The following is a 27536-nucleotide window of genomic DNA, read 5'->3' as shown; positions in this document are numbered from 1 at the left end:
ACATATCTTTAAGGCCCTCAAATATAATAATTATAGACTATGTTTAATATGTTTGTAAAAATTTTTAAAAATTGAAATTTCAAACTCTATTTATAGTTTTAATTGATAGGTTTAGTTACTGAAAAGGCACAACTAAAGAGTAATTAACTGAAATAGAGAGCTGAAGAAATTATACAAAATGCAGCATAGTAAGACAAAGAAGTGAAAAATATAAAATAAAGACTAAAAGATGTGGCAGACAGAGTAAAATGGATTAACAGGACTCTAAATGTAGGCCCAGAAGAAAAGGAAATGGGACGGAGGTAATAGTTGAAAGTATAATAGCTGAGAATGTTTATAAACCTGATGAGACATATACCCACAGACTCAAAAAGCTCAAAGACTCAAATAGATGAGCAAAAACAAATCAACACTGAAACATATCCTACTAAAACTCCAGAATACCAAAGACAAAGAGAAGACTTTTGTTGTTGTTGTTGTTGTTGTTGTTTCATTTATTTTTCATAATTTTATTCTTTAGTTACAGTTGGCATACAATGTTATATTTGTTTCAAGTATATAACATAGTGGTTAGACATTTATATAACTTTCAAAGTGATCACCCTAATAAATCTAGTATCCATTGACACCATACATAGTTATTACAATATTACTGAAGATATTCCTTATGCTATACTTTAGACCCCCATGACTATGTTGTAACTAACAATTTGTATATCTTAATCCCTTTCCCTTTTTTGCCCATCCCCAACTTCCTTCCCATCTGGCAACCATCAAAATGTTATCATTTGTATGAGTTTGTGTCTTATTTGTTTGTTTTGATTTTTAGATTCTACATGTAAGTGAAATAATATGGCATTTGTCAAACAAAAGATCTTAAAAGCAATGAGAAAAGAATAGAGAGATTACTTTTCAGGGAGCAAAAGTTAAGACTGCTGACTTTTCAAAGCAACAATAGAAGACAGAATATAGTAAAATTACATCTTAATTGTGTTGGGAGAAAAATAATTACAAATCCAGTAAAAATCTCTCTCAAGAATGAAACATTTTATACAAAAAAGAGAGAGAGTTTGCCATAATCAGATTATCTCTAAAGGGAAATCTAAAAGATAGACTTCCAGCAAAGACAAAGTGATGTCAAATGGAAGGTGTGAGATGCAATGAAAAATAGCAAGCAAAGAAAGTGGCAATTATGTAGGTAAATCTGAAAAAGAAAAACATTGATTGTATGAGGCAATAATATCTTGTATAATTTTTAAAAGAAAGGCTAAAACAATAGAGAACTAAAATACATGATAATACACAAGCATATAAGTTGAGGGTGCTGAATAATTAAAATGTTATAAGGTCCACATATGGAAGAATGAAATTGTAACCCTATCTCACAGTATATACATTCATATATACCAAGAGATTTTTTCAATTGTCAACCCAAAGAGCTGTACATGAAAGTTCATAGCAGCATTATTCATTAATAGCCAAAAAGTGGAAACAATCCAAATGTCCATCAACTGATGAATGGATAAATAAATATGGTATATCCATATAATTAAGTATTATTAGCCAATAAAAAGGAATGAAGTACGAATAGATCCCACAACATGGATGAAACTTCAAAACATTACGATAAGTGAAAGAAGCCAGACATGAAAGGACACGTTATACATTCCAATGATACAAAATGATCAAAACAGGCAAATTTATAGAGATAAACATTAGATAAGTTGTTGCTTAGGGTTGTTGAGGGGCTGTAAAGGTTACTTTTGAGCTTGATGAAAATGTTGTAAAATTGTAGTGATGGTTGCATAACTCTGTGAATATATTAAAAATATTAAATTATATACTTTAAATGAGTGAATTTTGTTATGTAAATTATATCTCAATAAAGCTATTACCAAAAAATAATATAAGGTTTTTATATCATTTGAGAAAGTAAAAATATTAACTCTAGACTTTGACAAGTATGCATGTTAACACTGGTCAGATAACCATTGAAAAATAGTCACTGAAATAGTGAGTGTGTATAACTTCTAAACCAGTAAAGGGAAAAAAGAATGAGAAAAAAAATATCTAATAAATCCCAAAAAAAAGGCTAGAAGGAAGAGAAAGAAGGATAAAATGCTCCAGCCTGGAGTTTCCAACCTATATCAAAGGTGGCAGTCCATGTTACACCCAGCAGTCACATGTGTGCTGAGAAGCAGGCTCTTCCATGTGCACTGGAGTTTGAGATGAGTGGAGGCTCAAGCCCTACCCAACCCCCTCTATTAACAGGATCCCTGGAAAAACAAAACCCTGATGGTTAGGCCTGGGCTCATCAACCAAATATCACCTTGGGATGAGACATGCTATCTTTGGTCACCAGGGACCAAAATTATTCTTCCAATTAGTTGAGGCCTATAGGCCTTAGGTTATGAAGGAAAATTATTAATTCTGTTGCTGAGAGGTCACTGGAACTTTGGCACACGAGCTAGTCTGAATTATTATTAAGAGTGTAATGGGTTTTGAGCAACATACTTTTAGTAGGTTGGTGGGGACTCAGCCCAGGTATGCCTGGCTTCTTTAATAACAGCCATGAGTGCATCTAGTACACTCCATCATAGACACGGTCCCTGGGTCTCTTTCTAGGCAACTTGTTATCACTATTTGTGCTATGGTTATTCCACCTATTGGTACTGACTGATAGGAATGCTGTCTATACTCTGAAGGTGGAACTCCCCCAATTCTAGCTGAAAACTGGAGATCCTCTACTATTCCTTCTTCCGCTCTGAGCTAGAATCATCTCTTAGTTCCACCTTTGGAACTTGGAGTTTAGTCTTTACCCACACTGAAACATCTTGCCAGAATAAAATTCTAGGCAGTATTTTCTCAGGACAGCTGTCCATGCATCTGCCAACAGCACCTCCTGGCCCCTGCCCCACAGGGTAAGCCACCATCCCTTTACTCAAGACTGGAAACAGAACAGGGCCTATTCCTTTGGCACAAGCTGCTGCTGACCTCTGGCCTAGTTTGGAGACTAAGCAACAACAGTTACGTACAGTGAATGTGGTATGAGGCACAAACAGAAGTGGCCCAATTCTTTCAACACCATTTAGATCACCTACAGATTGGCTTTCTTATTAATCAGTCATAACTGGAATACCCATTTCATACAGAACCTTGCACCCTCCAACACACACTCTCTCTCTCTCTCTCTCTCTCTCTCTCTCTCTCTCTCCCTCTCTCTCTCTCCTTCCCTCCCTCCCTCCCTAAACCCCTCTTTATGAATTCCTGTTTCTATTGTTTGTGTTTCAGTGTGCTTTAGGAAAATGGGGGTGGAGAGCAGTAGTTAATGTCTACTTGGAAAAGAATTCTGGAAAGGTAAAAGCTATAGATAAGCATAAGCCTCCTTCCCAGGCAAAACAAAGAACAAGCTCAGCAGAAGATGTTGAGATGACTCCTTGAGGCAACAGTCTGTAACTGTTACAGCTGCCTTGAGCACAGAGTTGAGGGTACTTCCTGCTTTGACACTCACTGCGCTTGGTGGAGGAGACGTATGCTCTCTTGGATAAGCAGGGGGAGTATAGGAAGCAGGATTCGCCCTACCATCCTGTCAGCCCTACTTCTACCCCATGTGATGGCCCTCAGCAGGCAGCCTGTGAGTCAAGCCAGAAGCAGGGAATAAGAAGGCAGCTTCTGGAAGATTAATTATCTTCTCTTTCTTACTATTCACCTACCAAACAGCCATTTCTAAGCTGCTGTCATCTTAGAAAAAAACATACTGCTGATCTATATGGACATGTTCAGCTTCTTTAGAGTCCCCCACCCCTTCTGCAGCCCACAGCCATCCACCCACCCACCCACAGCCTATTTTGGGCCAACATAATTTACAATTCCCAGAAATGCCTGAGAACAGCATATGCACTTTCGGTGCCAAGCCTGGCGAGTTTTACAGATTTTCATTTAGCAGGTGTCTGTTGCTAAATCAGTAGCAGCTGCTAATTACTTTTCCTCCCTCGAACCTTCAGACAGAATGAAACATCTGGTGTTCTCTCATGTCAGGTTAAAATCAGACACCTTATCATTCTTTCTTTCAGTTCCATTTTTATTAAAAAGCTTTCAGCTGATGCCTGGAACAGGAAGCAGAGAGCAAGGACACCCCAGGGGAAAGAGAATGATACTTGGGGCAACAAAAGAAGATGAGCCTGCCTCATGCTACGAGACCATGCACAGTGTAGGGTTGTGCAGGCCAGTCCCCACAAGGTGAACTTTAAGCCCATGACTACCCAGCGAACTTGACGCTTCATTTCTTGAACAAGGATTCTGAAGCCCCTGCCCCCCTTTAACTTGCAATGCTCCTCCCTGCCCCGAGTCTCTTCCAGCGCTAGCACCTCACATCCCACCCCCTCTCTCTTCCAGTGAAGGAAGGGAACTATTCAACATGCACAAGCTTCTCCACAAGTAACAGTAATCTCAGGGGGGAATAAACTATATACAGTGGAGGAAAAGTATAGAACCCTATCATTTCTAGTTGCAATTCATATCGGTGTTCTCTTGGGACTTTTTAGGCCACTTTGAAAGTTGTTTTGTTTCTTCCCCCCCCCCCAAAATGTTTTTCCTGGGCTCCGAATCTGCCTCTTGATTCTAAGTCAAAAACATTCTTAAAGGTACCTTAATAGCAACTCAAATGTTTTATAGTATTAATAATCATCTTAGCTAATTTTTATTGAGCACTTACAGAAGTACTAGGCATTGTGGTAAGCACTTTTCATGTATTATTTTATTGAAGATTTAGAAATTATTATGGTCATCCTCATTTTACAATCTGGAGCAGGCTCAGAGAAGGGCTATGATAGTGTAGAAGCAGGACTGGAACAGCAATCTGGCTGGATTAGAAACCTGTACTCTGCTGACTGGGTATTTAATAATGTTAAAGAAGGACTGATAATTAGTGTAGATACTATAATGATATTGCAAATGTGTGTGTGTATATGTGTGTGTGTGTGTGTGTGTGTGTGGAGTCCTCATATTTTAGAGATGTATAAGAAAATATTTACAGTTAAAATTAAATGAGACTTCCTACAAAATCATCCAGGGGTTAAGTGTTTGTGACTGAGTGACAGGGCAGTTTGAAGTGGAGGTGCACTGATTAAAAAACTAAAAAATAAAAAACATTGGCTATGAGTTCATAATTGCTGAACTGGGTAATGGATGCATTCGGGTAATTTTTTTCTACTTTAATGTATTTTTCAACTTTTCATAAATAAAATTAAAGATACATAAAATTATACACATACTATCTACTACCTTAGAGAACTTCCTGACGTAAGCAAGATTTTCTCTGCCCAAAACTTCTTTCCTGGGTCAGCTCCTACCGCTAAAGTTTCCTCAAATTGGAACCCATGTAGTACAGGAACTTAGAAATGATCACCCTCTTCTTTGACTTTCTAACCTCTCAGTTTCTCTTAAAGTCCAAATTACTTTACATAAGGTCCTAGGTGTGTGGGACATAGGGGAGACTGGGAGGACAGCTGTTGAGGTAAGAGGAGAGCATCCTGAGGTCTTTGCCTATTTCTCCTTTCTGCTTCATATAGTGTTCCTTAATTTGGCTAGAGGCTGTTCTGAATGGAAGTATCAAGAATCTAGAACTCTCGGAATTTTATCTTTGCTTCTGTTCAAAACTCAAAATAGCTCTTCAACCTTGGTTTGGAGTACTTTACCTATTATTCTCTATGAATTTAAAAATTCACTTGCAGTTGATTTCATGTCCTAACTTTTTTTAATTCTTTTTTATTAAGGTATAACTCATGTATAGTAAAGTAAAAAATGATCTTAACTTTTGTCAAGCCCTATAGTTTAAGCCTCATTTACAATAGTTGAATGTTTCACTAGGAAGAGCTCCATCTCTGTCAGGTATGTGCCACCCACACCTGTTCAATGATAAGTCTCCTTAAAGAAAGAACAGAAGCAGAATAAGAGCTGAGCAGTATTGAGTTGCCTTTGCTCCTTTGTACACTATATATTGGTCAATTTGCTTTCTCTTGATTTTCTTCCCAGGCCTTCTCAGAGTTTCATGTGCACACCAATCCCTAGAAGATTTTGTTAAAATGCAGATTCTCTCATTCTATAGGTCTGAGATGGGGCCTAAGATTCTGAATTTCTAACAAGTACCCAGGGGAAGCCAATTTGGCTTGCCTGTGGACCACTTTTTGAGTTACAAGGACTCAAGGTGCAGTGAGGAAGATGGCATGGTGTAGTGGAAAGAGAACAGGCTTTGAAAACAGAATCCTGGGTCCTATTTTGCAACATTGTCATTCACTAGTTGAGTGCCTTTGGGTGGACTGCTTAATGACTTTATTATGTCTCAGTTCACTTCTCTATATAAATGAGATCACATACATTTCAAGGCTGCTGTGAGAATTAACCGAGAAGAGGGAAGTAATGAATCTAGCACATTTCTGGGCACATATGTAAGTCCTCAATACATGGTAGCTGTTATTATGAGTGTCTGACTGTGTCCCACCATTCCCTGTTATGAATACTAATATTTCACATTTGCCTATGCCACACCTGGTGTGTATAGTATTCTAACCTACTGTTATGGACTGCATGTTTGTGTCCCTGACAAATTCATATGTTGAAGCCCTAACCCCTATTATGAAGGTATTTGGAGGTGGAGGCTTTGGGAGATAATTAGGTTTAGATGAGGTCATAAGGGTGGAGCTTATACAATGAAATTAAAACTCTTATAAGAAGAAACACCAGAAAGTTGGAGGGCATTCTCCCTGCCATATGAGGACACAATAAGAAGGCAGCCATTTATAAGCTGGGAAGAAGGCCCTCATCAGAACACAACCACGCTGACACCTTGATCTTGGATTTCGAGCCTCAGAATTGTAAGAAATAAACTTATGTTGTTTAAGCATTCAGTCTATGGTTTTGTTGTGGCAGTCCAAACTGACTAATTAATACACCTGAACTAAGCATACCAGCTATCCAATAAATATTAATTGAGTTCCTACTGTATGCCAGCCCTGAAGTATTATATTTCCCTCTAGTTCTCTCATGGCAAAGCAGTATCACTGTATTTGAACAGAAACTCTATTAGCTTTTACTGCTCTTCTTAATATACTTATGATTCCATATTTTAATTTGAATGCAGATGACTTAGCATCTCTGAAACATCACATGCCTCCCTTGGAAAGAAGTGAAATTTCCTCATCCTAAGTAATTCCAAACTCAGAATGACTAAGTACTTCCACATCAAACAACCTCCTGCTATCCTAAGTTCCCTAACAACATTTATTAAAGGTTACTAAAGAACCCTCCTTCCTCAACCTGATAAGGGCATCTGTGAAAATGGCACAGCTGAAATCATACTTGAAGATGAAAGACTGCATGATTCCCCTTAATATGAGGAATAAGACAAAGTTGTCCACTTTTATCACTTCTATTCAACACTCTACTAGAGGTTCTAGCCATGGCAATTGGGCAAGAAAAAAGTATGACACATACAGATTGAAAAGAAGTAAAACTATCTTTATTTGTAGAAGACATGATCTTATCTCTAGGAAATCTGAAAAAAAGTCCACATCAAAAAAAAAGGAAAGAAAGACAACTAGCAGTAATACATGAGTTTTGAAAGGTTGCAGGGTATAAAATCAATACAGAAAAATTAACTGCATTTCTACAGTGTAGCATGAGCAATATGAAAATGAAATTAAGAAAACGGTTCCATTTGCAATACCATCAAAAAGAATAAAATACACAGGAATAAATTTAACAAAAGTGCAATATCTATACTCCAAAACAATAAAACATCGTTGAAAAAATTAAAGATCTAAATAAATAGAGATACTGTGTTTATGGATAGGAAGACTTAATATTGCAAAGGTGACAATATTGCTTAAATTGATTTATAGTCAATGCAGCTGTATCAAAATCCCAGCTGGCTGCTTTGCAGAAATTGACAAAAGTATCCTGGAATTCATATGGAAAGACAAGAGTCCCAGAATTGTCAAAACAATCTTGAAAAAGAAGAACCAATTTAGAGGACTCAACTTCTCAGTTTCAAAACTTTCCATAGAGCTATAATAATCAAGACGACGTGGCCCTGGCATAAGGATAAACATATACATCAATGGAATAGAATTAGTAATCTAGAAATAAACCCTTACATTTATTTTGACTGATTTTGACAAAGGTGCCAAGACATTTCAACAGGAAAGAGTCTTTTCAACAAATGGTACTGGGACAACTATCCATGTGCAAAAGAATGAATTTGGACCCCTTCCTCACACTTTGTATAAAAATTTACTTGAAATAAATCATAAAGTTAAATGCAAGTGCCAACATTATGAAACTTTTAGGAGAAAACATAATCATAAAATGTCATGATCTTGGATTAGGCAATAGTTTCTTACATATGACACCAAAAGCACAAGCAGCCAGCAAAAATTAGAGATTAGAATTTATCAATATTTAAAGACTTTGTGCTTCAAATGCAAAGAAAACCCCCAGAATTGGAGAAAATATTTAAAATCATATATCTGGTAAGTGTCTAGTGTCAAAAACAAATAAGAATTCTCACAACTGAACAATTAAAATCAACCCAATAAAAATAGGAAAAGATTTAAAAAGATGTTTCCTCAAAGAAGACATGCGAATGGCTAATAAATACATAGAACAATATCCAACGTCATTTGTCATCACGAAATACAATCAAAACCACAATGAGTTAGTACTATACACACCTACTATGATGGTTATAATAAATAGTCAGGTAATAAAAAATGTTGGTAAGGATGCAGAAAAACTGGAATTCTTATACACTGCTGGTGGAAATATAAAATGGTAGAGTCACTTTGTAAAGCAGTCTAGCAGTTCCTCAAAAGGTTAAACATGGAGTCATCATATGACCCAGCAATGCCACTTCTAGATATCTACCCAAAAGCAGACAGTCAAACAGATTTATAGGAATATTCATAGCAACAATATCCGCAATCGCCAAAAGGTGGAAACAACTCAAATGTCTATCAGTGGATAAGTGGATACACAAAATGTGGTATACCTCTGAAAAATAATATAAACGGAACCATTTCAGAGTCAGAGCTTCCATCCCAGAGGAACTGCATAGCACATCTTATTCCTCAAACCTTTGAAACGTTAAACCAGTACAAAATAGCCTTTGGACTGTGCCTAAAGCATCACTGTATTCCAAACAGCTGTTTGCAAAGATAACAGACATCTGTGACTATAGGAATGAAAATTAAAGACATTCTTTAGAATTAGATAAACTATGTTAGTTTATCTGCACCTATAGAAATTCCTTTCTTCTATTCCTGTAATACTTCTCCTTCCCTTTCTCACAAACACCCATTGCCTTCACCTCCTAATCTGAATACTATTCAGGCTCTGTCTGAATCATTGCTTCCTAAATAAATATTCTTTAAATTTCAAATAAATGCTTGCTGCTCCTCATTTTGGCTTTTTATTTTTAGGTTAACAAATACAAAAAATATATATCATTCGGCCATTAAAAGGAGTGAAGTACTGACAAGTGCAACAACATGGATGAACTTAAACACTTCATGCTAAGAGAAAAAGTCTGTTAGAAAAGACCACATATTATATGATTCCATTTATCTGAAATGTCCAGAATAGTCAACTACATAGTGACAGAAAGTAGATTAGTGGTTGCCAGGGCTGGAGACGAAAATAGGGAGACATTGCTAATGGAAACAACACTTCTTTGGGGGATAATGAAAATACTCTAAAATTAAATAGTGGTGATGGTTGTACAGCTCTGAATGTACTAAAAAAAACATGGAATTGTACACTTTAAAAGGATAAAGTTATGATACATAAGTAATATCTGAATTACCTCCCCCCCCTTAAAATAATGACTGAAAGCAGAACAAGGGAAGTACTCTTTCGTGTAGTGCTTTTTAAATATTTTTCAAAGCTCTTTGCTATCTCTTATTATCTTTTGTTATCTGTTATATTTTGTTTATGACCTGTGAGCTAGAGAGAGCAGATATAACTTATCCCAGTGGATGAATGGGGAAACTACTGTTTGATGAGGTAAGGTTAACTGTTCAAAGCTCCAAGTCAGTGGCAGGGAGGTACTGGAAAAGAGTGCACAGCAGAGCCACCCTGGCTGCGCACAGGAATTCCATGAATTGCTTTCTTAAAATGAGTATGTTTTGAAATCGATTCTGGTGATTCTAGTCATGCAGCCAGGGTTGAGAAGGACCTGTCCACAGACCGAAGAGAGTAAAATCACCCACTAGATAAGGCTTTTTTTATTGCATAAAGAAGTACTGTTTGGAGTAGTGGCTCAAGTTTGGGGCAAAAGTGTAGGTTACAACGGCCAGTTCCTTCTTATCACTTTAGGAAAACAGAACTAAGACAAAAACCAAGCAAGCTCTGGAGGCAAAAAGGCTGCTGCCCTGACACTTTCATTCACTACTTCCATTCCCCCATGGATTCAGGGGTTTTTGCCTCAAGACAAACCCAAAGGCCAGGACATTTTATTCAAATAGGAAGAAAAACCAGAAGTGGGCCTAATTCACCTGTCAGGAGGGAGAAAAGAAGGTTGGCCAGTTCCCTAATCAAGCAGGCTGTCTTGGAAACATACAAAAAACAAAGGTTCTATTAGTCAATGTGGAAAAGAAAGCCTGCCAGGGAATTTTAATCTCCCTCAGCAAGGCTTATTCAGAAACAAAGCCCCCTTCACTTCATTATCACCTAGCAGCTCAGGGAGCCAGGTGGGGCCAAAGTTCCAAAGACTAACATCAAAAGCACACGCCAATAGGAACCCCCTCAATTTCTAAGATAATATTAGGAACAGTAATAACATCGATGGCATCTGACACTTATTAAGTACTTACTATATGTGCCAGACACTGGGCTCAGTGCCTTTCACACATTATTTCCATTCATCTGAGCGCTGTTTTACAGATAAGAAAATGAGGTCACAGAAGTTAAGTAATTTACTCAAGGTCACAGGGCTAAAGGTAGAGGAGCCACAGACAGGTTGGATCCAGAGTTCCTACTTTTGATCACTACACTATACTAACTCTTAACATCTATGCAGAAACAAAAAGACTGAGAATGCACAGCAAACAATGCTAACAGCTATTACTGCTCAGTGACTTCTATTTTATTCTTGTGTTTTTCTGTTTTCTATTCTTTCCATTTTAAATATGTTACTTTTGTAAAGAAAACATTTACACATTTTTAATGACAGGCACAAAAGCCTCGTGCTTTTTGTTGTTGTTGTTGTTTTTTAATGTATTGAGAAATAACCACTCTCATATTGGTGGCTTACTTTTTTATGTATACTTTTCTGTATTTCACAAATTTTCAACAGTGAGTATGTCTTTTGCTGTGATAAGGGAAACATTATTTTAAGTGATTTAAAAAATAATTTGTCTGGGAAAAATATCATCTATCATCCCTCTGTCTTCACACCCAAGATCTCAGGTATGTGAGAGGGCTACTTGGAATTTATCTGAGCGATACAGAGGTTCAAGTTGGTTGACGCATTCATTTATTCTACCTGTATATGCTACCATGTCCTAGGTGTGAGGCCCTGCAGGGGACAGATACCACAAAAGACACATCCTTGCCCACAGACAATAGTTATGATGCAGTGCTGGGAATCTGGGGACAAGATGAATATATAGTCTGATCAAACTATGGAGTGCTAAGCAGCTATTAGAAAAGAATGAGTTATGTCAATATCTGAAAAGATTACTGATTATCTCCTGTTATGTTAAAGGAAAATATACTGGAGTACTGTTTATAGTGTAATGCCAATTGTTTAGGAAACCTCAACTAAAACAAACCAACAACCGTAGAAATGAAACTCTTTATCTACACTTATGAGCAAAATAAAAATATAGAAAGACATACAAATCTTTAACATAACTTACTCGTAGGAGGGATAAGATTAAAAGTTGATGGGGCAAAATAAATAGCTTCTCTTTATACTCCTCTGCCTCTGATTGAATGGTTTTCCAATGAGCATGCATGATTTTTGTTTTAAAAAATCCTAAAAGTATGATCGCTCCCCTTAATCTCTAATGAATATTATATAAAATTTATCACAAAAGGTTGATTTGGCTTACTACTTGAAAATCAATCTAAACAAGAAAGAGGAAGAAGGAAAACCATGAGCTTTGGTATCAGGATGACCAAAGTTCTCAGACCAGCTCTGGTGATTCCTGTGTGTCCCTGGGCAAGTTACTTAAACTTTCTAAGCCTCATTCTGTAAAATGGAAATGCTAATACCTACTTTACAGGGCTTTGTGGGGATCAAAGACTAATAATGAATATCTAACATTGACAGAGAGCTTCCTATTTGCCAGGTGCTGTGCTATGTGCTTTACAAATATTAACTAAGTTAATCCTCAGAACTGCCTTAAGGAGATAGGCACAATTTCACCTCAATTTTATAGATGAGAGAACTGAGACCCATAGAAGTTAACTAACCCAAGTTCCCTCCTCTGCATCTCTTTCTCTCCCTCCCTCCTTCCCTCCCTCCCTCTGGAATTCATGATTCTCCATCTTACTCTTCAGAATTTCAATGATGAGTTAGTTTACTATGTCCTACTTCCATGCCTCTGGACATGGTCTTCCCTTAACTTGAAGCGTCTCCTTCCTCTGCAGTTTGCATGCACATTCTAATCATCTTTCAAGGCTCAGTTCAGGCTTATTTCTCTGTGAAGCCTTTCTGGACCTCTTAATAATCACTCTAGGAGGTAGCACATTAGAGTGCAAAGGGCACAACACAGGTTTAGCCTGAGCACCTACAAACCATGTAACTCTAACAAGTCCTTTAACCTCTTTGAACTTGTTTCCTCATATGTAAAATAGGGTCCTGGTGAGAAATAAATGATAACATATGTACATTACCTGACACATAGTGAGTACTCTATAAATGCTAATAGTAATTATCTTCCTATTTCTTAGAACTCTGGAACAACTGCAATTTAGCAATTAGCCTGAATTGCCTTGTGATTTTCCTTTTTCATGATTCTGGCTCTAGTATTGCCATACCTTTTTAGGCACTCATGCCTTCTATTTCTAACTGCAAGTTCCCTGAAGGTGAGGAATGTACCCTGGCTATTTCTGCACCCCCTGCAGCATATAGTATAATACTTGACAGAGAAAAGGGCTCAATAAAAATCTGTATAGTGACTAGTGTGATCAGGCTGGATTCAAGGAGAACAGAAGAACCTCAAAGATCAATCTTAAAATATAGGTAGTAACTAGACATATTCTAAGGTAGTTCTTAGAATTTGGTTTTGACCAGGAACCCCAGATACTTCTCAACCCTCCATATCCTCACACACTGCATTCAACTGATTAGAAATGCACTGGCCTTTATAGGTTAAAGCACAATTTTCCCCAAATCAATTATTCAGAAAGCTAAGGACTGTTTTTTTGTTTGTTTGTTTGTTTTTGCTAAGGATTACTTTGAAACCAAGCTCTTTATGTTTTAAGTACTCTCAGGAAAGCAAAAGGGCAGTGTGTCCCTAGTTCAGGGCCCAAATCCAAACTATAACTTCTTTAAACAGCTCAATATGCCAGTCACAGAAATAACTTTTCGAGACCAATTAGCACATTTCAATGTGCTTATTAGAAAAGAATGAGATTCTCAAGCATATTTGCATTGGTGACAGCAAAGTTTCCCAAGCAGTACTCATGGGTACCAGGTGTGCCAGCAGCTAAGCTGTAGCCAAAAACATTGAGGTGATTGCAAGTGGTAGATAGCTACCCCAATAATGAAGAAAATCATTACTAATTTCTTCCACTCAATCCGAGAGAGTTCAAAACATTCAAAAGAGCCACCTAACAGAGAAAAAGTACTGGGCAAAAGAGGAGGGGTGGTAAAGGAAGGAAAAAAGAACTTACATAAGAGATCAACATGGATACACAAACATAGGACATTTTGATGAGATAACAACATACTTGAGGCTTTGGGCCTTTTAGAAGAAAGGAGCTTGATGAAATAAAAATCATTATCATTCTTCTTATTATTATTCTAGAAGACAAATGGCTACGAACACAACTACAGGCGAGGCTAGTCTTCGGTCTGGAAAGTGAGCTGATATAGTGTCTTTAAGTTTCTTTTCTGTTTTCAATCTCCCTTGCTCAGAACACTACATTCAGAAGAAACTCTCATGGGCCTTAGAAGGCAAAAGGCACAAGACTAGGGGATGCAGCTTGGGCATAGTGCCTCATTCTGAGGGCCAAATAAGATAGTAATTGAAAAGCTAACATGTAATCAGGTTCCACAGGCATCGTACTTAGCTTCTACCTCTTGGCTTTCACTTTCCAGAAGGTAGTTTAGCCCGGAATAGATGATATTCTTTACAAAGTCACAGGCATAGATAAGGAACCTGGCATCACCATCAATCCAAAAAGCAACAGACATGACAAGGAGCTTAGAAACTAGGCAGCACATATATTTCCAAGCCCTGGACTACTGTCAGCTTGGGAGGGGGTAATCTTAACATGAGATCCATGGATGGGCTTGTAGGGTGAGGGGCGGGAGGTGGTAGTCTGTGTGTCCCTAGTAAAATTGTATGCAAAATTATGTTTCTGTATTTACTTAGGAATAGTCGCTATGATTCTCTTCAGCTTCTCAAAAAAGCCTATGACCTAACTCTTAGATGGAGGGAGGCTAAGAAGCATCTCCAGCGCCTTGACTCATTAGCATTCAAACTCACCCCGAATTTCAGTCAGACAACACAGAAAGAGCTCTGAAGTCTGAGTCAGAAGGTCTGAGTTCTAGAGGCACCCACATTGGCATCTTAAGCAAGTCATTATATCTTCCTAAATTCCCCCTCTGGAAGTTAAAATTAGACCAGACAAGCTTTCAGCGCTCTACTAATCTAATAATCAATAGTTCCATAAAAGATCTCTCCTCTTTCCCTTTAAGAAGCAAAAGAAAAATTGCCCTGCGATACTTCATCTGAAGCCAGAAAGAGACCTTCTCCAGAATTCTTGCTGCAAAGAGCACTTACTTGTGACATAGGCCACTGGAATACACGTTCCTTCTTCTAAGGTGTCAGCTTCAAAGATGGTGAATCAGGAGGAACTGAGACCTGGGCATTCTCTAGCTGGTTTGCAAACCCTGGTGCCAATGAGTCACAGGACAGAGTACAGCACATGGAAATTCACTGATGACCCCCAATCCTTTAGCTGACTATGGCAACTTCCTACAACCCTCTCTCTTTCTTTATATATGTGAGTGTATGTTCGTCTGGGTTACTGGCGCACACACTAATTAGTTCATTTTATTTTCCTTGCTTCCTCATTATTGCTAATGAGCAAAAAAAAAAGGTTTTAAAATATAAAGGGCCAAGAAGGAAGGGCAAAAGAAAAATCAAAAGCTGGCTTCCTGCCTAATTGGATCGTCAGGTTTAAGAAAGAGTTGCCTAGCCTCCTATGTCTTATTTTAAGTCAATCTGAGCTCAACTAAGGACTTGCAAAATAAAAGTCCTTAAGGCCAGATGTAGCCCAGGAGGGGTCCCACCCATTCAAAATAACTAGACCAAAGCCAACTGGCATGACACATGCCCACCACTGTAAGGTTTCTCAGCTTCATTTTAGAAAAAGAGCACCAAGGTTATTCATCAGAGTGACTGGAATCACTAGTTAAGAGAAAGCTCATCAGAGAAATTTCAAAGTTAAGGAACGTTACTCAAATATTCTTGATAAGCTGGTTGGCTATAGCTTGACATTTATTTGGAAAGTATTAGGTGTTATAATAAATATAACAGCAAATCTGCCATGACATAGAAGAAAAGGAGAGGGAAAAGGGGATGGAAGGGAGTGGAGCGAGGGAGGGAGGGAAGAAAAAGAAAGAAGGAGGAGAGAGAAACATTGTCCTCTGTATATAGTAGTAAAGCTGCTAAGGGCTGACTTGTGTCTTCCCACTCCCCAGCCCCCAATTTAATATGTTGAAGCCATAATCCCTGATACCTAGAATGTGACTATTTAGAGATAGGGTCTTTAAAGAGGTAATTAAGTTCAAATGAGGCCATAGGGGTGGGCCCTAATCCAATCTGACAGATGTACTTATAAGAAGAGTAAATTTGAACACACATAGACACCAGAGATATGTGTACACAGAGAAAAGACCATATGAAGAGGCAGTAAGAGGGTGGCAATCTGCAAACTAAGGACAGAGGCTACAGAGGATCCAATCCTGCTGGCACCTTGATCTTGGGGATAATAACACTACCTTGCATCATAAGCATATTGCGAGGATTAAATAAATTGGTCCACGGAAAACACCCAGCACAGTACCAAGCACATAGTAAGCACTAGCTGCTATTGCCACCGGTGCTGATGTTAAAAGGGCTAAGAAACATCAGCAGGCCCAGTCAAGTTATGCTTTGATTTAATGAAAACTTCACCACCAGCTTTCTAACTTCAGGTATGTGAAATGGGCTTTTGGGGACCTTTGATTTCACACTTACACAATGGGAATCATCATATCTTTTTGTGCTCAGCGGTTCTGCAAGGACTATTTGGCTTTTTCGGGGGAAAGGTACCATGAAGAAGAGAGATGAAGGTGACTTGTTTGGAGGAACCACAGCCACCTCAATGATGGCAGAGACTGTTTGGCCAAAGTTGTGAGCTGGAAGCATTCAAAATCAAAATAGGCTAACCCTATGAGCCCAGGGGGAAATTTTATGGTATGCCACTCCTTCCTGGAAACTAAAAGGGTTGCTAAAAAATGGAGAAGGAAAAGATCTCTCTCTGCCCGACCTCTCAATCTCCCGAAAAAAAACTAACAAAGTGACTAGAGAGATTGAATAAGATAGCACTGGATCCACTTCTGTGTCTTAGCACAGTGGTCCCCAACCTTTTTGGCACCAAAGACCTGTGCTCCTATGAGAATCTAATGCCTGATGGTCTGAGGTGGAGCTGAGGCGGTGATGCTAGTGCTGGGGAGCAGCTGCAAATACAGGTGAAGCTTTATTCACTAGCCCACTGCTCACTTCTTGCGGTGCGGTCTGGTTCCTAACAGGCCACAGATCGGTACCGGTCCATGGACCAGGGGTTGGGGACCTCTGCCTTAGCAGGTTACCTCCACAGGCAGGGAGTAACTTTGGCTTCAGCACTGTTCTAGATCCCTGAGACAGTAAGAAATTTATTTCCTTAGTTTGTTTGGTTTGGTTTACATCATTATTTGGTATTATCTCCTATAGTTCTAGACTAAGGGATGACTTCTGATGCTACAGTTCACCATGTGAAGTCAAGCAAATCATATAGTATGGAGAAATGTAGAAGGGAGGCCAAAGATACCTACATCAGCAGCCTGTGCCTGCTAACAGAAGGACACAGAACTTAATGTGCCAGGGCCTATTATGACTGAGTTGATACAGGTAAGTCCTCACTTAACATCATCGATAGGTTCTGTAACTGTAAGTGGAATGATATATAAAGAAACCAATTTTACCATAAGCTAATTGATATAAACAAGAGTTAAATTCCAACAGCATCTCATTATTTAAAAAAAACAGTATTCAAGGACCTGCTCTACTGCCTGCCTACCTTCACCCTGGTGTTCCTCTCTTTAGGAGGTTGAATGGTCTATCTATAAAGTGCTTTGTGCTCTTAGGAAGAAAGGAGCTGGCCATATAAGACACATGAGGATCCTATTAAAATTCAGATTCTGATGCAGTAGGTCTGAGGTGAGGCCTGAAATTCTACATTTCTAACAAGCACCACCTGCTTAATGCTGATTCTCTGACCATACTTTGAGCTGCATACTTGGAGTAACTTTGAATTTTGAGCAACTAAGACACTAAATCTCTAAGACTTGTCTGAGGACCCTGGTATCACTCCAGATTCTCTTAATCAAACCTTCTGGGGATGGGGTCTGGCAAGCCTCATTTTGAGCCATTCCCTCAGGTGCTGCTGTGAACATTAAATTTCAGGACCATTGCATATAATCAGTGTTTCTCAACTGCAGCTCCATGTTAGAAGAAACTTTTAAAAATACTATGCCCTAGGTGCATCACAGGTCAAGAACTCAGACTGTCCAAGGGTGGTACCAGGGCATCAGTGTTTTGTTTTGTTTTGTTTTGTTCATCAACTTATTTTTTAAAGTACCCCTAGGTGAGCCTAGAGCATACAGATGGGTCAAAATCACTGCTTTAGATGAATTTTTTTTTTAATTCTATTATGTATAATGTGCTCCTAGAAAAGTATGATAATTGTAAGGATATACACGACTATTTATGGGAAGTGACTAAATCCTCAGGAAGAGTAAAATGTAGCTGTAGGTGTAGTATCTGAAGGCATGGGCTCTGCTCCTAGCTCTGCCACTTAGAATTTGTGTGACTCCCTGAACATGTTTCTTCTTCTGTTAACAAGAAGCCATAATACATATCCTATTTACCTCACATAACTATTATTTGAAAAAACCTTATAAACTATAAAATGTTATCCAAAGAAGGATTATTATCATTTTGAGATTTAAAGTACGATCTTAATGCATGAGGCGAATTTAAATTATGAAAATAGAAAGCAGAAGAAAGGATTTCACCGGTAACTTCTTTCCTCAAGCTTTTCTTTCTAACATGCCCTGCTAATCCTTCTGTAGTCCCACATGTAGGAATCTGAGGACAGGGCCCTGCCATCCAACCCTGTAGCTCCTGCTTCTCTCTATGTTGGTTTATCAGTCAGTCTCCTGTCACAGTAGGATTCTACCTGCTAGCCACAGGGGGGCGGTGTGTGGTCCAGACTGCCCTGTGGATTTAGATGAATGACAACTGATTCGAATTCTTGTCCAAGGGGGTCCATGGCAAAGCAGACAAGCTTTGAGGTTCCCGAGAAGATTATGGTGGTCCAATGTGACGCCCTTCTCTCCACCAAACCTATCCTAGGGCTTCTGTAGGCTTTTTTGGTCTGTCCTGGTTCTGGCCTAAACTGTTATTGCACCCTCAGAGTTCCACAAAATACTCCCAGCCCCTTCACACTCCATTACTGCCAAACAGGGCTGCAACAAACCTCAACAATAAATATACTTGACCCTTGAAAAACGTGGGGATTAGCGATGCCGATCTCCATGCAGTCAAAAATCCACATGTAACTTTTCACTCACCCAAAACTTAACTACTAACAGCCTTACTGATAACATAAACCATTAATTGATACATCTTTTATATGTTACATGTATTTTATGTTGTATCCTTAGAGAAAAGATATTATTAGGAAAATCATAAGAGAAAATACATTTACAGTACAATATATATTTATTGAAAAAAATGCATATAACTGGACCTTCACAGTTCAAGCCTGTGTTGCTCAAGACTAAACTATATAGATATTTTAACACTCACACAGGCACATAAGCTAAGGATGAGGACAAGCACAAGATAATAAACTAGTAAGCAAATATGTTCTATATGTTGCTGGTACGTTTCTAGAAGAGGCTACTTACCAACCGGGTATTTACCACAGGAAACAGCAAGGCCAGAAGAGCTCCATTCAACATGTGCATCTGTAGCCTGGAAAGGAAAAAAGATAAAGTCTAAGTGACACTCAGACTCTGATGGAAAGGCAGACAAAAATGCGTCACGTTATTCCATGCCATATGGGAGAGCACGTAAACAAGTAGCTCTCTGTGTAAAACAGCACTGTAGTTGGCACACACACATAATAAAAAGCTGCATATTTTGTATCAACTGAAACATTCTGAAAAGCACCACCTCTGCCTAAAGTCCCCCAAACACATCTAGAACACACTTTGGTTACAACACTTCATTACATAATGAGCTCTGAGCTCCCTAATCATCCACTCAGTCCCAAACAATGGCTTCAACTCTTCAGCTCAAGGGGCATTAAAAAAGGTGAACTGCAGTGCCTAAGTGCTCTGTTATTATAGTAGAGACCTATCTCTTATAACATGGCTGCTTATTTACACAGCCATATCCAGTCATTTCCCCCAAACAGCTACCTGGGCATAAATAGACTAGTACAATCCAGGAAGCCAACTGCAGTGTTTTTGCAAACCTTCTTCATTTTCTGAGATACGTCTTCAGGGGCTGCTGTGGAAGGTGGGAGGGCAGAAGTGGCAACCTTCCAGCCTTTTTTTGATCTATTTTACAAATTGGGCTCTATGACTAAAGAGCAAAAACAAAAAAAAAAGGAGGAAAAGTAAGGGGAGGAGGAGGAAGAAAGAAGAAGAAGAGAAGATAGCCATTACATCATCGCTTAGTGATACTGTTTCCCAATATTAGACTTGTTAAAACTTGCACACTAGAACTCCTTTATAAGGATAACCAGGTCAGAAACAAACTCTAAGTGTAAGGGCTCTGAAGATGGATTTAAGCAGCTTTCTTTATCATTAAAGGAAAATGGTCCTTTACTAAGAGAGAAGCAAAGAAAGATAGTCTCTCCTCTCTCCTGAAAAAAGTTGATTTGATGGGTCATGTACAACTACTGCTGAGTCAAATACGAACACCGCTAAGTCAACATGTCTCCTACACCTCAAGTCTCAGACATAGCGTCCCCATGGTGCCAAGATTTCTCCTATGGCCCCCAAAAGAAAGCAGTCCACACCTTGAGAACCCCTAGGACTTTAGCTCTTCTCTTGGAGTTCACAGACATGTACACAAGACTAAAAGGACTTACAAGACCCAAGGGAACATCACAGAAGCCCCAAGGCTGTTTTTCATTTTTTCCCAGTGTGTTTCTTACTGCTGCTCTTGTTACCAATGCCATGATGACGTTGATCCTGTGAATTTAATATATTCTAGGCAAGTATCTAATTAATTGCTTCACATAAACTCCCCCGCTTAAATTTTACAACAATCTTATGAGCTAGGCACATTTATGTTTACTATTTTGTTGATGAGGAAACCAGGTTCAAAGAACCAAAGTGACCTGTTCAAGGCCACACTTAAGATAGTAGAACCAAGATTCAAATGCAGGTTTATCCAACTTCAGACCCCAAACTCTTATATCCCTCTCACTGCTTTATATCAGAGCCTTCCTCTCACCCTCCCTTGCAAATATGACCTCAGGTGGAGAATCATAGATGCCCTTTTTCTTTCATTTTAGCTTTAGGATCTCTCTACTGACTCCTTCATACCCTGCCTCAGGCTTAATCTGCTTTCAGGAGATGACCAAGGAGAGAATGTCATTAGGTCACAGCAAGCCATCACAGTCCTACAGTTTAACAGGATTGCCTTGATCCATAAAATGGAGAAGGTACACCAATGCAATAATACTCCTACTTCCCTAGACTGGCCAGGGTACCATGCTTTTACAATAGGGTCATTCGAAGAGACACTCGTGCTCTGAGAAACTGCTGAAAACTCTAGCTGATCCCTCAGTGCCTAGAGCAGGAGCGACTGACAGCCATTCCAAGTGAAGTAGAGTCTGGCCTAACTCTGCCCCTAGGCCCTCCTATGTGAGAGCTACAACATAAACATTCTGCATAATGCGCTCAGCATAAGAGATTGTGCCATTTGCCTTAAAAGAATGCTGGCACTACACAAGGCCAATTAGAAATTAGGGCACCAAAAGTTAAATATTGAGGATGATGGAATTGATCCCAAGGTCCCATGGAAGGCCAAATAAATAAATAAAAAGAAAAACATCAAAATTCGAAATGATTGATAAATTTCTTAGATAAAGGCAAGCTTTGTTCTGGGTCCTCAAAATTCGGTTTCATAAGCTACATATATGCCAAAGGGTGAAAATATCCATAAGATATTAAAAGGTCTTGCATATCAATAATTACAAAAAATACCTAACATGTACTGAGCATTTCTACATGCCAATCACTGGGCTAAGTATTCAAATGCATCGTCTCATTTAATCATCACAATTTTATTATAATTATTATCATCATCTTCAATTTCATAGCTGAGAAAACCAACACACTGAGTGATTAAGTGACTTATCCAAGATCACACAGATAGTAAGTGGCAGAGGGAGAAGTCAAACCCAGGTCTCGCCAAGTTTCAAGCCTATGTTTTTGCCTCTGTGTCTTGCTTTAAATACATAATGTGAACATTTCACATGTTCCATGTGTGTGTATGTGTGTGTGTGTGTGTGTGTGTGTTTACGCACGCATGCACGTGTCTGTCAAACTGCAGGCCAGATAGGAAAAGATTCTGAGATGTTGGATGGGCAGGTAGGGTCATGCCTAAAGGCAATAGAACCCCTTGTGTGTTATGTGGCAAAACTATCCCAATTACACAGCTGCACTGCCCTCTAAAGACACAGGGCACAGCACAACAGGTAAGCAACTGACCATATTAGAGGCAAAGGCTTTTGATTGCGCTTTATACTCACCTCCAGCCTGCCACCCAGATTTCTATTGGGTACAGAAAATGGTTAATGGGTCACTAGAAAGTCCTGAGAGAGTTCCTTCATCTGTACAATGGGGACAATAATAGTACCAACTTATAATGTTGTTTTAAGGAGTCAATATATATAAAGTGCTTAGAAATGTACATGGGACATAGTAAGACACAAATACATGTTTCTTAAATAAATGAAAAGCTTGCCTAGAAGCCTCAAGGTTAAAAAGAGAAGAAGGAAGGGGAAAAAAAGAAATTGTGTGAAAAAGTTGAACTGCTTAAACATTTCAAAATATGAGAAAGAGACCCAGAGAAAGTCGGTCTGTCCTTTTAACAGACGGACTCCTGTTCAGTTAGTCTTACTTATAAATCTTCTTGTTGGCTGAAAGGCTTGGCCATTACCATTGTCACAAATATTTTGTCAGTGTTTGTTTTTGGACAGGCTATTATGCTAAATTATCTTAGTTGGTAACAACTTGGGGCAATATGGCAAGTGTCATGGGTTTGATTCTCCTCCAGGTTAGCTAATTTTATTAAATTTAGTTCCACAAACATTAATCAATCCATTACTGTGTATCTAACATTTTTCCTGGTGCCATAGAAAAAAAGGAGATCAGTATAAATAAGACATAGTATGTGCCTTCAAGAAGCTAACAATTTTACCGAGAAGGTAAGAAATTAAATAACTAGAGGAAATGTAGTATAATATAATGGTTAAGGACTTATAGTTTGGAATCAAATCTACATTCAAATCTCGGCTCTACAACTTATTGGCTGTGACTCTGGACAAGTCACTTAAAATATATATATATATATATGTGTATCAGTTTCCTCGATCTTAAAATGCGTCAAATAACAGTACCTAGCTGAAATAGCTGTTGAGAAAATTTAATGAGATATGACCACATAAAGTGATCAACATAGTGCCTAGGACATAGTAAATACTCAATACATGATAGCTATTATTATCCTTAATAAAGCAATGTTAATAAATATCACATTATTATACATATAAATAAATGAAGCTATTAAAAACTTCATAAGATGACTTATATTTCAATTTAGCACTCGATTTCTGCCAAGAACCAAAAGATATGGAACAGATGACAAGTTTGATGAGTGTCTTGAAAGGCAAATTCATAGAGAAGAATTCTACAAGAAAATTATATAATATTTTGAACTGAACAAAAATTAAAATACAATGTATCAAAATGTGTGAGATGCTTACAACATGAAATTCTTATATTAGTAAAAAAAAAGGATGGTATCAAATCAGTAATACATGCTTCCACCTTAACAGGAAGACCAAAATAAACCCAAACCAAACAGAAGGAATAAAATAATAATGGGCAGAAATCAATAAAATTAAAAACAAAAACAATAGAGAATATCAATAAAACCAAAAGCTTGTCTTTGGGAAAAAATCAATACAATTGACAAAAGTCTAGGCAGAGAATAACATGGATAAAAAGAGAGAAGAAAAAAATTACCAATATTAGGAAGGAAAGAAGGAATATCACTACAGACTCCCTGGAACTAAAGAGATAATAATGGGGATACTATGAAAATTTCTATGCACATAAATTTGATGAGTTAGATAAAATGAATGAATTTCTCTAAAACCACGAATTACCAAAACTCATGCGAGATGAAATAGATAAGCTGAACAGTCCTGTTATAGAAATAGAATTGGCACTTAAAATCTTCTGAATAAGAAATTCCCCGACCCAGATGGTTACATTGACCAACTCTACCAAGTATTTATAAAATGTTGTCAAAAAAAGAGAAGGAAACGTTCCTCAACATATTTTATGAGTCTATTATTACCCAGATACAAAAACCATACAAAGAATGTACCAAAAAGCAGGAGGAGGTGGTGAAGAAGAAGAAGGATGAAGAGAAATAAAACTAAGACTAAGTTAATATTCCTCATTAATACAGACACAAAAATGCTCAATAAAATGTTAGCAAATCTAATGCAGCAATATAAAAATAATAACTACTCCATGATCAAGTGGGGTTTGTCCTGGTAATAAAAGGTTGACTCAATATTTTAAATTCAATTAATAAAATCCACCAAATTAACTGTGTAAAGAATATAAAGTACAAGAGCAGAAGGAAGGAAATAATAAAGATCAGAGCAGAAATGAAAGAAATAGTCTAAAAAACAATACAAAAGATCAGTGAAACTAAGAGCTATTTCTTTAAAAGGATAAATAAATTTGATAAACCTTTAACAAGATTCAAGAAAAAAGAGAACTCAAATAAATAAAATCAGAAATGAAAGAGAAGTAACTACAGACTCCACAAAAATAAAAAGGATCTTAAAAAAATACTGTGGGCAATGATATGCCAATAAATTGGACAATCTGGAAGAAATGGACACATTCCTAGAAACATACAATCTCCCAAAACTGAGTCAAGAAGAAACATAAAATCTGAACCGACTGATTACCACCAAGGAAGTTGAATCAGTAATCAAAAAACTTTCAAAAAACAAAAGTCCTGGACCAGATGGCTTGATAGGTAAACGTAACCAAACATTCAAAGAAGAATTAACACGCATTCTTCTCATACTATTCCAAAAATTTCTAAGAGAGAAGCCTCCCTAACTCTTTTTGACTGTTACCACAATACCAAAACCAAAGAATGTAAAAAAAAAAAAAATATATATATATATATATATATATATATATATATATATATATCCCTAATAAACATTGATGTAAAAATCCTTAACAAAATATTATCAAACTGAATTCAGCAATACATTAAAAATATCACATCATACACCATGATCAAGTTGGATTTATTCCTGGGATGCAAGGTTGGTACAATATCTACAAATCAATTAATGTGATACACCACATTAACAAACTGAAAGGTAAAAATCATATGATCATATCGATAGATGCAGAAAAAAGATTTGACAAAATCCAGCATCTGTTTATGATAAAAACTCTCAGCAAAGTGGGAATAGAGGGAACATATCTCAACATAATAAAGGCTATGTATGACAAACCTGCAGCTAACGTCATACTCAATGGAAAAAACTAAAAGCCTTTTTCCTTAAGATCAGGAACGAGACAAGGATGCTCCTCACCACTTCTATTCAACATAGTATTGGAAGCTCTAGCTACAGCAATCAGACCAGAAAGAGAAATAAAAGGCAACCAAATTGGAAAGGAAAAAGTAAAGCTGTCATTGTTTGCAGATGACAGGATTCTATATAGAGAGAATCCTAATGATTCCACCAAAAATTGTTAGAACTGATTAATGAATTCTGTAAAGTAGAAGGATACAAGATTAATTTTCAAAAGTTGGTTGCATTTTTATATACCAATGATGAGCTATCAGAAAGAGAAGTTAAGACAACAATCACATTTACAGTTGCATCAAATATAATAAAACACCTAGGAATCAAATTAATCAAGGGAAAAAATATGTTCTCAGAAAATTATAAGCCATTGAAAAAAGAAATTGAAGAGGATACAAATAAATGGAAACATACACTGTGCTCAGTGTATGAAGAATCGGCATCGTTAAAATGGCCATACTACCCAAAGTAATCTATAGATTCAATGCAATTCCTATCGAAATATCGATGGCATTTTTCATAGAATTGGAACAAATAATACCAAAACTTGCATGGAATCATAAAACGCCATGAATAGCCAAAGCAATCTTGAGAAAGAACAAAGTTGGAGGTATCATGCTACCTGTTGTCAAACTATACTACAAGGCTATAGTAATCAAAACAATATGGTACTGGCATAAAAACAGACACATAGACCGATGGAACAGAATAGAAAGCCTAGAAATCAACTTATGCCTATATGGTCAATTAATCTATGACAAAAGATGCAAGTCTATGTAATGGGGTAAAAACAGTCTCCTCAACAAGTGGTGTTGAGAAAACTGGACAGATACATGCGAAAATAATGAAACTGGACCACCTTCTTACACTGTATACAAGAATAGTCTCAAAATGGATTAAAGGGTTAAATTTAAGGCCTCAAACCATAAAAATTCTAGAAGAAAACATAAGCAGTAAACTCCAATACTGTATTACTAATTTTTCTTCTGGTATATCTCCTCAAACAAGGGAAAAAAAGAAAAAATAAACAAACGGGACTACATCAAACTAAAAAACTTTTTGCACAGCAAAGGAAACCATCAACAAAAGACAACTGACTAAATGGGAAAAGATATTCACCTATGATACATCTGACAAAGGGTAAATATTTAAAATGTATAAATAACTCATAAAACTCAACAGCAACAACAAAAACAATCCAATTAAAAAATGGGAAGACCTAAATAGGTATTTCTCCAAAGAGAACATACAGATAGATTTACGAAAAGATGCTCAAAGTCAGTAATCAAAATAAATGCAAATCAAAACCATAATACGGTATTACCTCACACCAGTCTGATTCACATCATTGATAAATCAAAAAACAAATGTTAGCGAGGATGCGGAGAAAAGGGAACTCTCATAAATTGTTGGTAGGATTGCAAATTAGTACAGCTACTATGAAAAACAGTCTGGAGGTTTCTCAAAAAATTAAAAATGTATATACCTTTTGACCCAGCAATTTCACTTGTGTTTATTAATCCAAAGAAATCCATAACAATCATTCGCAAAGATCTATGCACCCCAATATTCATGGCAGCACAATTTACAATAGCCAAGATATGAAAGCTACCTAAATTCCCATCAATGGATGATTGGACAAAGAAGTTATGGGTCATATGTAAAATAGAATATTACACAGCCATTAAAAAATGAAATCCTATCATTTGCAATGACATGGATGGATCTAGAGGTTATTATGCTGAGTGAAATAAGTCAGACAGAGAAAGATAAATACCATATGATTTCACTTATATGCAGAATCTAAGAAACAAAAAGAACAAACTGAACAAAAACAGACTCACAAATACAAATAACAAACTGTTGATTGCCAGAGGGGAGGAGGGCTGTGGTGTTGGCTGAAAAGGTGAGGGGATAAAGAACTATAAATTAGTAGTTACAGAACAGTCACAGGGATGTAGAGTACAGCATAGGGAATACAGTCAATATTACTGTAATAGCTATGTGTAGTACCAGATGAGTGCTAGAGTAATTGGACAGATAACTTCATAAATTACATAAATGTCTAAAAAATAATTTAAAAGTACATGATCATATTCAACATCTAGTCATGATAC

The 27536-nt window shown here is 37.4% G+C and overlaps 1 protein-coding gene across 7 annotated transcripts in view; it reads right to left on the bottom strand.

Moving 5' to 3' along the window:
* The window catches only part of TMEM164 (transmembrane protein 164), a 178937-nt gene that overhangs the window by 70260 nt on the left and 81141 nt on the right, over window positions 1-27536 (bottom strand). For all 7 annotated transcript variants that reach the window (XM_036227312.1, XM_036227306.1, XM_036227310.1 and 4 more), the window contains one exon: window positions 19451-19517. In XM_036227312.1, coding sequence (XP_036083205.1) covers window positions 19451-19510 — 60 coding nt within the window. In that variant the 5' untranslated portion in view covers window positions 19511-19517. The remainder of the gene's footprint in view (window positions 1-19450; window positions 19518-27536) is intronic.

Source organism: Rousettus aegyptiacus, unplaced genomic scaffold (assembly GCF_014176215.1).
Source record: "Rousettus aegyptiacus isolate mRouAeg1 unplaced genomic scaffold, mRouAeg1.p scaffold_m13_p_9, whole genome shotgun sequence".
In the NCBI taxonomy this organism is placed as follows: domain Eukaryota; kingdom Metazoa; phylum Chordata; class Mammalia; order Chiroptera; family Pteropodidae; genus Rousettus; species Rousettus aegyptiacus.
The sequence above is the reverse complement of the archived record's forward strand: the minus strand, read 5'-3'. Positions and strand labels throughout refer to the sequence as shown.